The following is a 16,744-nucleotide window of genomic DNA, read 5'->3' on the forward strand; positions in this document are numbered from 1 at the left end:
CGTAGAGAAGGAAGCCATGGCTATCGTGGAGGCTGTACGTAAGTGGAGTCATTTTCTTGCTAGACAACACTTTGATCTTGTTACAGACCAACGTTCTGTGGCCTTCATGTTTGATAACAGGAAACGCACTAAAGTTAAGAATAATAAGATCCAGGAATGGCGGATGGAACTCGCAGCCTTCAGTTATACAGTACATTATCGCCCCGGTAGAGAGAATGTGGTTCCTGATGCCTTCACCCGAGCTTTTTGCGGTTCCGTGGTTTCTACGTCATCTACCCTCACTGAACTACATGGGAATCTGTGCCATCCAGGAGTGACTCGCTTGCTGCACTTTGTGAGATCGAAAAATCTTCCCTTTTCCACTGAGGACGTTAAGAAGGTCTGTGTTTCTTGCAGGTTATGTGCAGAATTGAAACCAAGATTCTACAAATTCCAAGAAGGAACACTCATTAAGGCAACACAACCAATGGAGAGATTAAGCATTGACTTTAAAGGACCAGATCCGACAGCCTCACGCAACCCATATCTACTTATTGTGGTTGATGAATATTCTCGTTTTCCTTTCGCTTTTCCGTGTCCCAACATGAACACAACTACAGTGATTAAGTGCTTAAAACAAATATTCAGCCTGTGTGGGATGCCTCAGAATATACATTCGGATCAAGGAACCTCATTCATGTCCAGGGAGCACAAAACCTATCTTGCACAGAAGGGAGTTGCAACAAGTCGAACTAACCCTTTTCATCCAATCGGTAATGGGCAAATGGAGCGGCTCAATGGTACTGTATGAAGGCAATCCAGCTGGCACTCAGGTCTCGAAATCTTCCCGATCAGCACTTGGAATTAGTAATCACTGATGTGATACATTCACTTAAATCCCTTCTGTCAACAGCAACTAATGTCACACCCCATGAACACTTTTTTGGATTTCTGCGCCGCTCATCCTCGGGGAGCTCTCTGCCTTCGTGGCTTATGTCGTCAGGACCGGTATTATTGAGAAAGTTTGTCAGAACAAGCAAAAATGAACCCCTAGTGGATGAAGTTAAACTATTATCTGCTAACCCAACATATGCTAACATTAGACATCCCAGCGGACGAGAGCCAATGGTTTCCTTACGTGACTTGGCCCCATGCTCTAGGGATAATTCTGTTTCTGAAAATCAAGAACTACCTTCTGTCACCAGAGGCCATACCATCTCAATCTCCAGTGTCACCCACGACAACCCATCAAGAGTTTCCAGAAGGTATGGGACTTCACCCAGAAGCTGAAATTAGAACAGAGGCTGCATCGCCTCTAGTACGTGGATCAACCCGGGTGTCAAGGGCTCCGAACCAATATGGGTGGGAATGATTACTTATGAAGCGATGTAACCAATTTTATATCTAGAGGGAAAGAATGTTATAATATTGTTTTGTCCTTTTGCTCTTTCATACCTCACTCTGAACCATTTGTCTAGTGATCTTTTCATACTTTGTTTACTTACCTGATGGAGGGACAGTCACAGCAACTTATCAAGTAATTCTCTGTTTCTTTTGTATTTCCTTTTGTTTATTCCATTTGTATCGATTTGATTTAATTAGATTTACTTTGAGGATCTAACATAGTTTGTATTACATTTATTATGGGGTCATTGCTAATTATGTTCATGGTTGTTTCAGGGAATAATCTACTGAAGTTTAAGTTGAATAAAGCTTGGGTAGCAACAGCCAAGTCTTTTAATGTCACAACAATCTGTTTTATTTCAGCCGAACTTAAGATGTGACCTACCTCCACGATCTCCGACTCACTCAACTGCGCTTGGAACTCATCATACTGCTTGGCTTGCAGCTCCTTGAGTTCCTCGGTGGTGAGCTCTTCATGATGCTCATCGATGAGTTCGGTGATGTCATCTTCATCGACCTCCAGACCCATGGACTTGCCAAGGGATACAATCTTTTCGAAGTCTTCCTTGACAGCAAGCACAGGTCCAGGCTCGGGGCCAAAACCTTTGAAATCTCTGGGAGCAACAGCATCAGGCCAAAGCTTATTCCAAGCTGAATTTAGTGTCCGACGAGTTACTCCCTCCCAAGCCTGATCTATGATCTTTAAGCAGTGCACGATATTGAAATGGCTCCTCCAAAATTCACGCAAAGTTAAGTTGGTGCTTTGCGTGACATTAAAGCACTGCTTAAATAAGTGCTTGATGTAGAGCTTCTTGAAATTAGAGATGACTTGCTGGTCCATGGGCTGTAGGATAGGGGTGGTAATCGGTGGAAGATACATAACTTTGATGAATTTGTATTCGTCGATGATATCATCTTCGAGTCCTGGGGGGTGAGCGGGTGCAGTATCCAAACAAAACAAGCACTTCAAAGGCAACTTCCTCTCCGAAAGGTACTTCTTGACAGCAGGGCCGAAAACTACGTTTACCCATTCCACAAAGATATGCCTAGTAACCCAAGCCTTAGAATTAGAACGCCATAGAACATGCAGCAGGTCTTTATTAATGCTATGTGCTTTAAATGCCCTAGGGTTTTCGGAATAGTAAACTAATAACGACTTTATTTTGCAGTCCCCGCTGGCGTTGGCACAAAGCACAAGAGTCCACCGATCCTTCATAGGCTTATGTCCAGGCATTTTCTTCTCTTCGGCAGTAATATATGTTCGACAAGGCATCTTTTTCCAAAACAGACAGGTTTCATCACAGTTGAAAACCTGGTGCTCTACGTAGCCTTCATCCTCCATGATCTTTTCGAACTTTTAAACAAAATCATTAGCAGCCTTGGTGTCCGAACCTGAAGCCTCTCCATACCGAACAACTGAATGAATCCCAGTCCGTTTCCTAAATTTCTCGAACCAACCTCGAGACGCCTTGAATTCCTCCGTCGTAGGATCGGTTGAACTCTCCCCCGCGTCACCCCCAGAGCCCGCCGCCTTCAAGTCACAATAGATAGCGCTGGCCTTCTCATAAATAATCGTTTCAGTGATCGTATCGCCAACAATCTCCTTGTCCTTTATCCAGATCAACAAAAGGCATTCCATCTCTTCCAGAGTAAGGCTACGACGTTCAGAAATAATGGTGATTCCCTTCGATGGCTTGACTGCTTTAATGGTTGCCTTCTGATTTATGATCGTCGAGATCGTAGACATATTCCGGCCACAATGTTTAGCCAGATAGCTAATACGCACACCTCGCTCATGTTTTTCTATTATTTCTTGTTTTAGTTCTAATGAAAGCATCGACTTCTTCCTTTTCTCACCACTACTACTTCCTGAACCGAAAATGACAAATTCGAAGATAATTTGTATTTTTCCTAACCAAACAAACCTTAGCTATTTACATTGGGTTTACCTTTTAGCGCAGCTGAAGTGACGAGCCAATAGTTTTTAACGAGGGTTAATTACTCACGCGCTAGTTAGCGGGGGGTAGGGGAAAGGTAGCTTGCTACCCCCCCCCACACACACCGGTGATTTGCTTCACTTCACTTAGAGATAGGACTTGACTTGGGGGCCAGGGATGGCGGGCAAATATGTGTAAATAGCTAAGGTTTGTATGGTTAGGAAAAATACAAATTATTTTCGAATTTGTCATTTGTTCCGTAACCGAAATACAAACCACGCTATTTACATTGGGTGACTTACCCCTTAGGAAGGGTGGAAAGTCCCCAGCCTTACTGACTTCGGCTTTGCCCGGGGGCTCAATCCCTCAGTGAGCAGCACTTGAGAAAAGGAGCCCTGCACTTCACAAGTTCCTAGCATCGCTAGGAACGAGTGGCCTACATAAGTAGTGTGTGGAGGAAAGTGTGACTCGTCCTATGAAATTGACCTTGAGACTTTTAGATAGGAATCTAGGATAGGACGTTCCCAATACCACCTCGTCAAGGTATGGGGGATGCAACAGTATTAAGCTTAATACTAGGAGCACAAAGAAGCATGGGTTACCTGCAGAGGTCGAGGTCAGCTATGCGAGGACCAGGATGCTGCTTCCCAAGAGAGGGGAGAATGAAGAAAGAAGTAAGGGACAGACATACTCTTTCATTCACGCAGACTAAGACCGGGTAACAACGCCCTCAACCTACTGCTACTTGTCCAAAAAGGAGCCTGAGGTTAGACCAGCTGTTGTGCAGCCACCACAGGGCCGATAGAAAACGTATCGAGGCTCCTGTGGGTCACGTCTTGCTGTGAAGGTCGTCTGACGCTTCCAGACCCCAGCTTGAAGTACCTGCGTCACAGAGAAGTTTCTCTTGAAAGCCAAGGACGTAGCAACACCCCTGACATCGTGTGCCCTAGGGCGACGTGACGGAGGAGGGTCTGGATTCAACGCATGGTGGATAACCCTTCGAATCCAAGCTGAGATGGTGTTCCTGGTGACCCTCCTCTTAGTCCTGCCTGTGCTCACAAACAAAGCTCGCACTTGAGGACGGACTGCAGCCGTTCTCTTCAAGTAGTGCCTCAGACACCTCACTGGACATAGTAGCAGCTGGTCTGGGTCGTTTGTTACAGAGCGGAGACTCGCGATCCTGAAAGAGTCGAACCGAGGATCCGGCACTCCAGGATTCTGAGTCGTGGCTACAAACTCAGGGACGAACTTGAACGTTACCTCCCCCCATCCCCTTGAATGGGCGATATCGTACGAGAGACCATGAAGTTCACTAACCCACTTGGCCGAAGCCAAAGCGAGTAGGAAAGCCGTCTTACAAGACAGGTAGCGATCGGAGGCCTGGCGTAATGGTTCGAAGGGAGGTCTCTTAAGAGCCCTGAGGACCCGAACCACGTTCCAAGGAGGAGGTCTCACTTCCGACTGGGGGCAGGTAAGCTCATAGCTACGTATGAGTAGAGAGAGTTCTAGCGAGGAAAAAATATCCACGCCTTTCGGCCTGAAGGCCAAGCTTAAGGCTGAACGATAGCCTTTCACTGCCGAGACAGAGAGGCGCATTTCTTCCCGCAGATGAACGAGGAAGTTCGCTATTGCTGGAATAGTGGCATCGAGTGGAGAGATACCCCTCCCACGACACCAACCACAAAAGACTCTCCACTTCGCCTGGTAGACTCTCTCAGAGGACTTTTGCAGGTGCCGAGACATTCTCTCCGCAACCTGTTGCGAAAAGCCTCTCTCCGTGAGGAGACGCTGGACAGTCTCCAGGCGTGAAGCCGAAGTGAGGCCACGGCCTTGTGAGGGACGTCGGAGTGGGGTTGTCTGGGAAGCTCGTGTCGTGGAGGAAGTTTCCTTCGGAGCTCCGTCAGGAGCAGAAGAAGGTCCCGGAACCATTCTGCGTGATGCCATAGCGGAGCTACCAGAGTCATCGAACAGTTGACCGATAGTCTGGTCCTCTTGAGCACCCTTCTCATCAGACAGAACGGTCGGAAGGCGTACACGTCGATGTTGTCCCACCATTGCTGGAAGGCATCTTGCCAGAGTGCCTTGGGGTCCGGGACTGGGGAGCAGTACAGAGACAGCTTGAAATTCAACGCTGTCGCGAACAGGTCCACAGTCGGGGAACCCCACAAAGTCAGGACTTTGTTGGCTATCTGAGGATCCAAAGACCACTCGGTACTCACTATCTGCGAGGCCCTGCTCAGACTGTCGGCGAGCACATTCCTCTTGCCAGGAATGAAGCGAGCTGATAGTGTTATCGAGTGGACTTCGGTCCACCTCAGAATCTCTACTGCAAGATGGGATGGCTGCTGCGAAAAAGTGCCTCCCTGCTTGTTGATATAAGCCACTACCGTGGTGTTGTCGCTCATTACCACCACGGAGTGACCCGCCAGGGTCCGTTGGAACTGCTGAAGAGCCAGAGAGACGGCCTTCAATTCTAGCAGGTTGATGTGCAGGCACTTTTCTGATTCTGACCAAAGGCCTGAGGCCCTCTGGTTCAGAACGTGCGCCCCCCACCCTTCTTTTGACGCGTCCGAAAACAGAGTCAATTCCGTGGGGGGAGGACGAGAAGACTCGCTCCCTTCCGCAGGTTCTCGTCGACCAGCCGCCACCGCAAGTCCGTCCGTTCCAAAGATCCCATCGGGATCAGAATGTCCGGAGAATCGGATCCTTGATTCCACCGGGACTTGAGCCGCCACTGTAGGGATCTCATCCCGAGGCGGCTGTTTGGAACCAGACGAGCCAGGGAGGACAGGTGACCTAAAAGACGCAACCACGACTGGGCGGGGAGCTCTTCTCGCCTGAGGAAGGGTTCCGCCACCCGCCTCAGCCTTGCTATCCGGTCGTCTGATGGAAAGGCTTTGTGGAGATTGGTGTCTATCAGCATGCCTAGATAAATCAGTCGTTGGGACGGCTGCAGAGAGGACTTCTCGAGGTTTACCACGACCCCCAGATCCTGGCAAAGACCTAGAAGCCTGTCTCGGTGCTGAAGAAGGGTCGACTCCGAGTCTGCTAGGATCAGCCAATCGTCCAGATAACGAAGGAGACGAATGCCGTTCCTGTGCGCTCAAGATGAAATCAGGGTGAACACTCTGGTGAACACCTGACGAGCTGTGGAGAGACAAACAAAGCACCTTGAACTGGTAGATCTTGTCGTCTAGGCAGAATCTTAGGTACTTCCTGGAAGACGGATGGATTGGGATCTGGAAGTACGCGTCCTTTAGATCCAGTGTGCACATGAAGTCTTGTGGTCTCACCGCAAGTCTGACCGTGTCCGCTGTCTCCATGCTAAACCGGGTTTGCTTGACAAACCCGTTCAGAGCCGAGAGGTCGATGACAGGTCTCCAGCCTCCAGACGCCTTCTTTACAAGAAAGTGTCGAATGAAGAAGTCTGGGGAGCCGTTGACGACCTCCTGGAGAGCACCCTTCTTTAGCATGGTCTCGACTTCGGCCCGAAGGGCCAGCCCCTTTGCCGACCCCGTGGCATAGGAGCTCAACGACATTGGATTCGCTGTCAGGGGAGGTTGAGATGTTGTGAATGGGACGCGATAGCCTTGGCCGATCACTGAGACCGTCCAAGCATCGGCCCCGTGTTGCTGCCACCTGCGGACGCAACGCTGAAGGCATCCCCCCACAGGTGGACACGCAGGGGGACTGCCACCCTTAGGGTTTGCGGCCGCGGCCGCTACCCCTAGGAGCCTTGCCTCCCCTGGAGGACTTGCCGCCTCTCTTGACCTTGGCTGGAAAGGGCTGGGGCTTAGACACCACTTTCTTAACTGCCAGTGCCTGCTTCGGAGCCTTACAAGGCTGCTGCTGCTGTTGCGGCGGAGCTGGAGGCTTATAGGGCCGAGCTGTAAGGGCCCTATGGAGGAGGGAGTCCGTGCTAGATTTCCTCCACCTCTCAGCCGTTCGCTCCATGTCCTGTGGCTCGAACAGATTCTCCCCAAGAAGGGAAGCATGTCTGAGCCTACACACATCCATGGCAGGGACCTTCGAATGGAATCTCTTGGTCACCACATCGTGCCGCTTCAACACAGAGTTGGCCCACAGGGTGGTGACCTGGTGCGCCAAGAACTCGATGGAGCGGGTGCCTGAGAGTAAGAAGGTCTCCAGGGCCTTCCTATTGGTCTCCTTAGACAAGTCCTCGGAGCGCAACAGGATGCCCTGAGTTCCTAGCCAAAAATCCAACCACAAAGTGGCCTGCATGGCACACTTCACGACCTTCTCATGGCTCAGAATCTCCGACGCCGAGAACGACACCTGCCGGGCAGAGAGCTTCTCAAGGGGAACTCCCTTCGCCAGCTCCTCCATGGAGTGATGGAGAGGAAGAGCGAGACTGGACTCACCCAAGATCTCAAAAAACCTCCTCTGCTGGAGACGAGGATGAGGGATGAGTTTGTTCCCGGCAGAGGAACGACTGGAGGAGGCAAGAATCGCGAGCTGGGCGTTGGCCCTGGCTCTGGCACTCTTCAGACCCCGAGACCAGGGCAGAGCCGCACTGGACTTAGGGGCTTTCCGAACGTCGAACACTTCGTCCAAGATAGTGTCCTTGCCTTCTCGGGGGGCGATCACGGGGTCCATGAGCCCGTTGAGTTGCCTCATTAGGCTCAGGACCTGCCAGAAGGTATGTTCAGATTCCTGCTGATCTCCTCCTTGTGAGCTGGCAGCTAAGTCTCCTGTCCCCAGAATCTTTTCCTGGGGTGAAGCGTGGACGTTCCCCCGGGGAGCCGCGGGTTCCTGGCAAATCCTCGAAGATGATTTCGGGATGGTCTTGGAGTCCTTGGATTCCCTCCTGGGAGGGATACAGGATCCCAACAAAGAGGTTCGAAGAGCCCCTTCCGCACGAGACGATTCTCCTCCATGAAGAGAAGGCTCCCCCCTTGGTGCTGAAGGGAAGACTATCGCTTCACTGGACTCACCCGAGGACAGAAAAGCCTCGTCCTCGAGCAGGGGAAGGGGCCTTCCCGACAGACCTCTTAGGAACCAACTTCGCCCTGGGGGAAGTCACCATGAAGTCCACTCCTCTCTTTCTCTTCAGCGTAGGTGAGGCAGCAGTTGGTTTGTTGCCCTGATCGGCGAGTGCTGGTTTCATTACCCTCACTAACGCCCGCATCAGAGGACCAAACCAAGTCTGTTGTTCCACGGACACAGAGTCCGAAATCCTCGCTGGAGGGAATGGGATCGGGCGATCCTTCGGAGTGGACACCACTGGACCTGCCTGAAAAGAAGGGGAGGAAGAAAAACGCACTGACCTCTCTGAAGTGTCTTCCCTGTCCTGCACAACAGTCCTGCGTTTAGATGGAGGCGATCCAGAGTGCTGTCTGGGAACACGCGTTCCTGCTGCTATCACTGGCTGTGAAGTTCGACGCGAACGGTGGTCGCGCGAAAGCAAACGGTCCCGCGGGTGCGCAGGCGAGCAGTCGCGCGGGCGCGCAGGCGAGCGGTCGTGCAGGCGAGTGGGCGCGAGGGCGTACAGGCGAACGAGCGCGTGGGCAAGCCGGCAAACGAATGCGTTGGCGCGATGGCGAGGGAACGTGTTGCCGTGTGGGCGAGTGAGAACGCTCCGCAGATCGCTGGCGACGTTAGTCAGGAGACCTGTAGCGCAAGGGAGAGCGATTGCGAGCAGGCGATCGGTGGTGCACTGACGAACGCTGGTGCGCAGGCAAGCGATGGCGCGTTGGCGAGCGATAGCGCGTAGGTCGCGCAGGCGAACGATCGCGCGAGGGCGAGCTAGCAGAAGGGTGAACCATGACCTTCCAGAATCTCTGGGCGACGGCGCGTTGGAGACCGCATGCGCGCAGGCGGTAAGTAACGCGGGTGATCCGGAGATCGCCGATGTTCAGGTGATCACCGACGCGTAGGAGAACGCTGACGAGCAGGCGATTGTAGAATTGTCTGTGAACGCTGGCGAGCAGGTGATCGCTGGCGAGCAAGAGGGTGACGCGAGAAATCCTGTGAAGGAACAGTCGGCGCGGCGCGTTCACGAACAGGAACAGGAAGAGCGTAGGCGCGTGGGCAACATGTGCTTTAGAAACAAGCGCTGGAGAACGCGGGCGATGTTGTGCAGGAACAAGCCGAGGATCGTGAGAGCACTCAGGAGACTGATGGCGCGCAGGGTGCCCAACAGGGACTGCATGATATTCAGAGACCACAGGGGAGCACTGGCGAGCAAGAGGGCGATGATCAGAAGAGCGCTGACGAGCAGGAGAGCACCTATGCGCTAACACTGCAGAAGGGCGAGCAGGGGAACGCTGGCGCGCTGAGCGCTCTTCAGGAACAACAGGTTGAAGGATGTCCTCAGGAGAGCGCTGGCGAGAAGGAGGGCGAACATCAGGAGAGCGCTGGCGAACAGGTGAGCGCTGACGAGCAGGAGAGCATTGACGAGCTGGAGAGCGCCGACGAGCAGGAGAGCGCTGACGAGCAGGAGAGTGCTGACGAGCAAGAGAGTGCCTGTGCACTAACACTGCACGTGAAAGGGAAGAATCCCTTTGCCCCGAAGGGACCGTTGCCCGTCGGGTGACGAGGTCCCCAGAAGGTGAAGTTCTAGCAGGAGTAGGAGACCGATCCCCAGAGAGGTCTAAAGAAGCTGGAGCCGTAGGCTGAATACGACGAGAAGAGTCCCCTTCAGAAGAAGAAGATCCAAAAAGGCGCCTCTTAACACCCTTATAAGGGGATGGGAGGCCCTTACGACGCAGCAGACGGTGAGCCTTACGGCGAAGGCGGCCACGAGGAAGATCATCAGGACCATCAGTCCTCCGAAGGGGAGTCTCAGTCAAGGCACTCCCCTTAGAGGGAAGCTGGACAGCAGACGAGCCCGTAGGACTCCCTTCTCCCTTCGAAGGATGTACGGAAGGGGGAGGAGAGTCGTCAGCACCAACATCCTCAACTGCACCTGCAGAGGATTGCCCCGCCCCGTCGGAGGCCTCTGCTACCACGACGTCGACGATAGACAGAGGGTCTACCTCTGCTATCACCGGCGACAGCTTAACGGCGGCCCCCAACTGGACAAGGTCAATCAGGGCAACCCTGGAGGGCAAGCCCTTAAGCCCCAGGGAAGCCCAAATCCGTAAAAGATCATCATTAGACAGTGAATTATCAATGACCTCCCCCGGAGGAGGAGGGGGAACCGCCCCGCTATGGGAGGCGACACCCTCTCCCCCAACCCAAGGTCGGGAAACAGAACTAGGGCCTGCGCTACCACTCGGCCGACTCTCCTTAGGAGCTGAACGAGGGGGAGCTTCGGAGGAGGTTTGGGCGACGAAAGAAGTCCCGAAAACCTTCCTCCTTCAAGGCAACCCCAGAAGGAGAACGGTCTCTCTTGGACTTCTTCTTACGCCGGCGGCCAAACCTCTCCCACTGGGAGGCAGACCACTCCCTGCACTCACTACACATATTTTCCTGATCACACCGTCGGTCTCGACACTGCGGGCAAAGGGTGTGAGGATCCGTATCCATGGCCGACATAAAGGTACCACAAGGGCGGCCGGCAATTCCAGGGCACGTACGCATAGCAATAATAAAGGTGGTCAACTTCTAACACACACACACGCTGTAGAGAAAAAGCAGAAAAAAAAGATTAAAGGCTGTCAACGAGGACGATGGACAGACACGTCTGTTCATCGCCGGAGCCAAAAGTGAAGTGAAGCAAATCACCGGTGTGGGGGGGGGAGGGGTAGCAAGCTACCCTTCCCCTAACCCCCACTACCTAGCGCGGGGGTAATTAACCCTCGTTAAAAACTATTGGCTCGTCATTTCAGCTACGCTAAAAGGTAAACCCAATGTAAATAGCATGGTTTGTATTTCGGTTACGGAACAACTAAGCTATTTAGGACCCATGATTAAACGTAAAATCAAAATGAAACGTGAGAAAAGGAAGATAAAAAACACTGTTAATAACGGAGCGAATAGAGAACAACCACACGATGCGCACGAGATGAGAGGACTGAACAAGGCGACGCTCGATTGGCGTCCCTCCGATGTGCTGCCGTCTACTAGCGTAAACAAGAAACTACGATCAACGCTTTGAGAAAATTCTACGCGTATGATCTACGTCGTATGTTGGAGCACGACTTCGGGTGTCGAGACGCAAATTTGATCGAACTTTACTTCAGATGTTGGAAAATTCATATGTAAAGACAATCATATGTAGAGGTTCCACTGTATATAGAGGTGGTTGGGTAACCCCAAGCCTACCCGCTCAAGCGGTTAGGTAGGATTGCCACCTCGCACTTCAAGTCTAATGGCTACCTTCCTGCTTTGTCAAAAGATAATTCAAATAAATAACAGAAGGTTTGTTAGTATGGGAACCAAGCAAAATTAAATCTATGGTAAACAAGATAATGATGGAAACTATAAGGCAACAAATCAGAAGAACAAATTAGGCTTGTCACTAACCTCTGCATACAAGTTTATATTTAAAAAGGAAGAGTCATTACTGGAAGTAAAGATAGAATATTGAAGCTTGACCTTGAATGGGATGGGTGAAGAGAAGGGAGTACTAATGCCACCTCAGAGAGATCTCTCACCCACAAAAGAAATAAAACTTCAAGGCTATACAATTCAATAGTTTCCCTATGTATGAACAATACAGAAAAGTATCCTATTCATTACTGTAACAATAAATCATGAAAAATACTTACCTAAAATCTCTGGAATCATATAGGCTTTCAGCCATCCAACTAACGGTGTTGGTCCGTGTGTGTAGTGAGTTTCACGATTATAAAATAGAATTCCATCTAACTCCACAGAGAAAGGTAACTGACCTCCGTCCCCGAATAACTTGGATAATGCTTCTGGCGAGGATTCATAATAAGGAAGTCTTTCAAATCTAAAATGAGAAAACAGTATATAATAACATTTACCATAAGTGAAATCCTACTTATAAATCAAATGGAACCAGTTCTGAGTTAGGAATATCAGCTCAGTGATCTGGTTAAACTATTCTATTACAATATTTCTTAACCCTTTTACCCCCAAAGGACGTACTGGTACGTTTCACAACTCATCCCTTTACCCCCATGGACGTACCGGTACGTCCTTGCAAAAAAATGCTATAAAATTTTTTTTTTCCTATTTTTGATAATGTTTTGAGAAAATGCAGGCATTTTCCAAGAGAAGGAGACCAACCTGACCTCTCTATGACAAAAATTAAGACTGATAGAGCAATTTAAAAAAAATATACTGCAAAATGTGCTGAGGAAAAAAATAACCCCTGGGGGTTAAGGGTTGGAAATTTCCAAATAGCCTGGGGGTAAAAGGGTTAACATGAAAGTTATTGGGATATTAAACTAAACGCCCATTCTAAGTAAGCCATGAAAAAAGCAAGACACAGGAAGTAAGGGAAACAGATGTTGCTTAGCAACAGAAAGAAGAAATAGGCCTGGCTCATGGAGGATTTATCTACAAAGATAAGAAGAGCAGAAATCCAAGGCTTCAAAAAATTCAAAAATAAAGGAAAGCTTAAGGATTACTAAAGAATACTGTATTCAAGGGAAAACTTTTATAAACCCACCTCAGAGTAGGAAGAACTCTCTGACTCTCTCAATAAAATTGACAAAACCACTTAGGCTTCTTTATCAGATCTTCATTTAATTTAATGTCCACTGGAGCAAGGATCTAACATATTTAACTATTTATTGTATACAAGTTTCAGGTAATTTTGGGGATTAAAATCTGTTGTATGTAAGGACTTTTAAGAAATAATTTTAAAGGGTTTCTGGGACATGTCACTGGCAATAGTGTTTTTTTTTTTTGTTAGAGCATGTTTTGAGCAATCAACTGCCAAAGCATAATGTAGTTTTACTATAACTGACTGATTGCATTTAACAATACTGCACCATTAATTCCATAAAGTTATCACTCTTTATTCTAGTCAATCTCTTTCATGGATGATTAGAAGTAGAGAGGCTACCAGATGCCATAATGATCTCCCAACATCAGTGCAGTATGGTAACAAAACTTATCCATTGGGAAGTTTGAATAAAGTACAATAAGCTAATTTCACAACTTTAGGCCAGTAAGTAAAGTTGAGTAATGATAAATTCACCACCTTACAGTTACAACAGGGAAAGACTACTGCTCAGTGGATGGCTTTACTGTATTTGGTGTTATATACTGTTACTATAAATGTCAAAGGTTAAAGGTGTCGAGTTTCAATTCCAGTCTCACCAGAATATCAGCCGGGCAAGCCTGATCCCATACTGTGGTGCTCAACCACAGCAGTGGCCTCCCAAGTAAATAGCTTAAACTCATAGTCAAAGGCTGGGATCAATCTGATACTATGCCAATACGTGGCAAACACATTAGAACTGTTTATCTTCTAAAGATTGGTATGGGGAATTTCTTTTTTATAAGGTAGTCACCGACATACGACGGAGATAGGGACCGAGAGGCTCGTCTTAAGTCGATTTCGGTGTATGTCGAACTAAAAAAGTGAAGTTTCCATAGATTTATCAAGCTGTGTTATGATTCGGCAATCATCCAAGTCATATTTTATCAATATTTCTTACTGTACCTCATTATTTAATTTTCTTGTTCCATAGTATATCTTATGCTCTAATAAATCCCTATTGTATTCTATTTTTCAATTTCGAAAAATTTTTCGCAGTCAACAATTACCAACTTTTTTGTTTATCTTTGGTTGTGATCAGCTGTGCTGTTGATCTGACGGTCCCACATTGCACATACAAATGGCGTATTGTTTATATAATTACGTAATTTATTTGAAATATATTCAAGATGAATATTATATACAGTACCAGAATGTTACATGATGATATAGTTTTCGTATACTTCGTTTATAGCCATTATTTTTAACCATAGAAATATGTTCTCTCTTTTTCTGTGTGTGTACGTGGGTTCGTACGGCTCATTCATTTTTAAAGCTTTAAACAGTATTTAAATCTATTTTATTATTAAGTCTTCATATTTCACTAGAACTTATAGTGTTTAATAGTGGTTTAATAAAGCATGTTTATGTGCTATTTTTCAATTTTGGGAGCATTTCAATATTTAACAATTACTTTGGTTTTACTATCGGTAGCGATCAGCTGATCTCAAGGTCACGCTACTGTACTGCGATTATGCGCACATAGCATTGTTTTATGCAATTTTCTTATTCGAAATATCTTCATAATATCTCTCTCTCTCTCTCTCTCTCTCTCTCTCTCTCTCTCTCTCTCTCTCTCTCTCTCTCTCTGTATGTATATATATATATATATATATATATATATATATATATATATATATATATATATATATATATATATATATATATATATATATATATATATATACATCAAAAGGAAATTGAAAGTAGGACTTCAAGGGGGACAGGGTTGGCGGGCAAGTAGCAGTCATACCTCTCTTCACGAAAGAATCTGCTTAAAAAATTTTCAAGGTGCGGAACGAGATGTGAATATTTTTATGACTCACTTTACGAAAAATGTTTCATTTTAAAAGAGATTGGCCAGCCAGGCCGAGAATAAAAGTCACCCATTACAAAGATTTTAATAAAATGGGTTCAGACAACAGAAAATGTAGCTTTAGTCTATAATAGGGGTAACTATAATAGTACAGTAAGCATGGAACTGTATATTTAGCATATGTACAGTATTGTACTGTATGTATTGTATTATTTTCCACTTATTATTACATTGTTGTAATAACTACTTAATTTACAGGTATTAACAATTAGTTTAGGTATATTGAATGGTTCAAATGTATTTGGCCGTACAGTATTTCATTGTGGTTATACTGCAGCTTTATTATGAGATTTAATGTGGTGTTTTGAAGGGTTTGGAATGGAATAAATTAGGCAATTTGCATGTGAAATGTGACTCACAACACGGAAAAATCACTGTACCAAAGCAACTCCAGAAAGAATCAATTTTGTGTTGTGAGGTATTACTGTACGTCTTTTTCTCTGATCCCCTCCCCTGGGAATCAGTGTGCGCGAAAGATCAAAAGCCTGATTCCTATGGGACTTCAGATGCTACTGGAAAGATCGAATCCTGAGGTGACCAATGGAAACTAGACAGGCCACGGATGATAATGTCCGAGGAGACATAGCCCCTTCTGAGCTGGGAGATCTCGTTTGAGGATAAGCCTTGCGACTTTCTTTAGCCTTGCTATCCTGTCTGATGGGAAAGCTTTATGATTTTAGGTGCCTAATACCATGCCCAGGCATACCAGTCTTAAGAGTGGAAAGCAAGGAAGACTTCTCTAGACTACCATGATCCCCAGATCTTGGCAAAGTCTCAGATGTTTGTCTCATTGCTGATGAAGGGTTGCCACAGAATCTGGTAGGAATAGCTAGTTGTCCAGGTAGTGAAGGAGACAGATGTTGAACCTGTGAGCCCAAGAAGACACGGGGCAAACACTCTTGTGAAGACTTGAGGTGCTGTGGAAAGGCCGAAACACAGCACCTTGAACTAGTATGACTTGTTGTTGATGTTGAACTCAGATACTTCCTTGAAGACGGATGGTTTGGGATCTGGAAGTGTGCCCTTTAGATCCAGTACACATGAAGTCTTGTGGTCTTATCACTAGACTGACCGAGTCTGCCGTCTCCATACTGAACGAAGTCTGTATGACAAACTTATGCAGAGCTAAGAGATCAGTGACTGGTCTCCAGCCTCCACACCCCATTTCCACATGAAAGAGTCGACTGAAGAAGCCAGGGGAACCGTCGAGGATCTCCTGGATAGGGCCTTTCTCCAACCAGGTCTGAATTTTGGCCAGAATGGTCTGCCCCTTTGCTGATCCCATTGCAATGGAGCTCAAAAACACTGGATTCTTGGTTAGTGGTGGAAGAGATGAAAAGAACGGGACGCGTTACCCTGAATGAATCACGGAGATCGTCCAAGGTTTGGCCTCGAGCTGCATCCACCTGGTTCAGCGGCTTTGTATGCATCCCCCTACTGGTGGACAAGCAGGGAGATGACCTCTCCTCACGTTTACAGTTTCTACCGCCACCTCTCTGAAGTTTTCCTCCTCGATTGGACTTGTTGCCTTTCCCGTCCTTGACAGGAAAGGGATTCTAAGACAACTCTGTTTTCAAAACCTCTGCTGTTTTAATACTTGATTTTGTAAGGCTGGTCTTGGAAGGGCTGGAGGTCTGTAGGGCCGAGCTGTAAGGGCCCTACGAAGGAGGGAATCAGTGTTGGATTTCCTCCACCTTTCCTTGCCTGCTCGATGTCCCTTGGCTCGAAGAGGAAGAACCCCTCCATGGCGGAGTTTCAGAGCCTAGCAATCCCCAGAGACGGAGGCGAAGGTCAGTAACCAGACGAGACAGGATGGACAGTTTCTTCCGAAGAAAAAGACTGAGGAGGCAAAGAGGTAAAACTTCTCTTGCCATCGAACGATGATGTACAAGTGTGGGATCAGCA

The 16,744-nt window shown here is 47.8% G+C and overlaps 1 protein-coding gene across 1 annotated transcript in view; it reads right to left on the bottom strand.

Moving 5' to 3' along the window:
• The window catches only part of LOC137640973 (snurportin-1-like), a 156,365-nt gene that overhangs the window by 40,510 nt on the left and 99,111 nt on the right, over window positions 1–16,744 (bottom strand). Inside the window, exon 4 of the mRNA XM_068373430.1 lies at window positions 11,996–12,183. Coding sequence (XP_068229531.1) covers window positions 11,996–12,183 — 188 coding nt within the window. The remainder of the gene's footprint in view (window positions 1–11,995; window positions 12,184–16,744) is intronic.

Source organism: Palaemon carinicauda, chromosome 5 (assembly GCF_036898095.1).
Source record: "Palaemon carinicauda isolate YSFRI2023 chromosome 5, ASM3689809v2, whole genome shotgun sequence".
In the NCBI taxonomy this organism is placed as follows: Eukaryota; Metazoa; Arthropoda; class Malacostraca; order Decapoda; family Palaemonidae; genus Palaemon; species Palaemon carinicauda.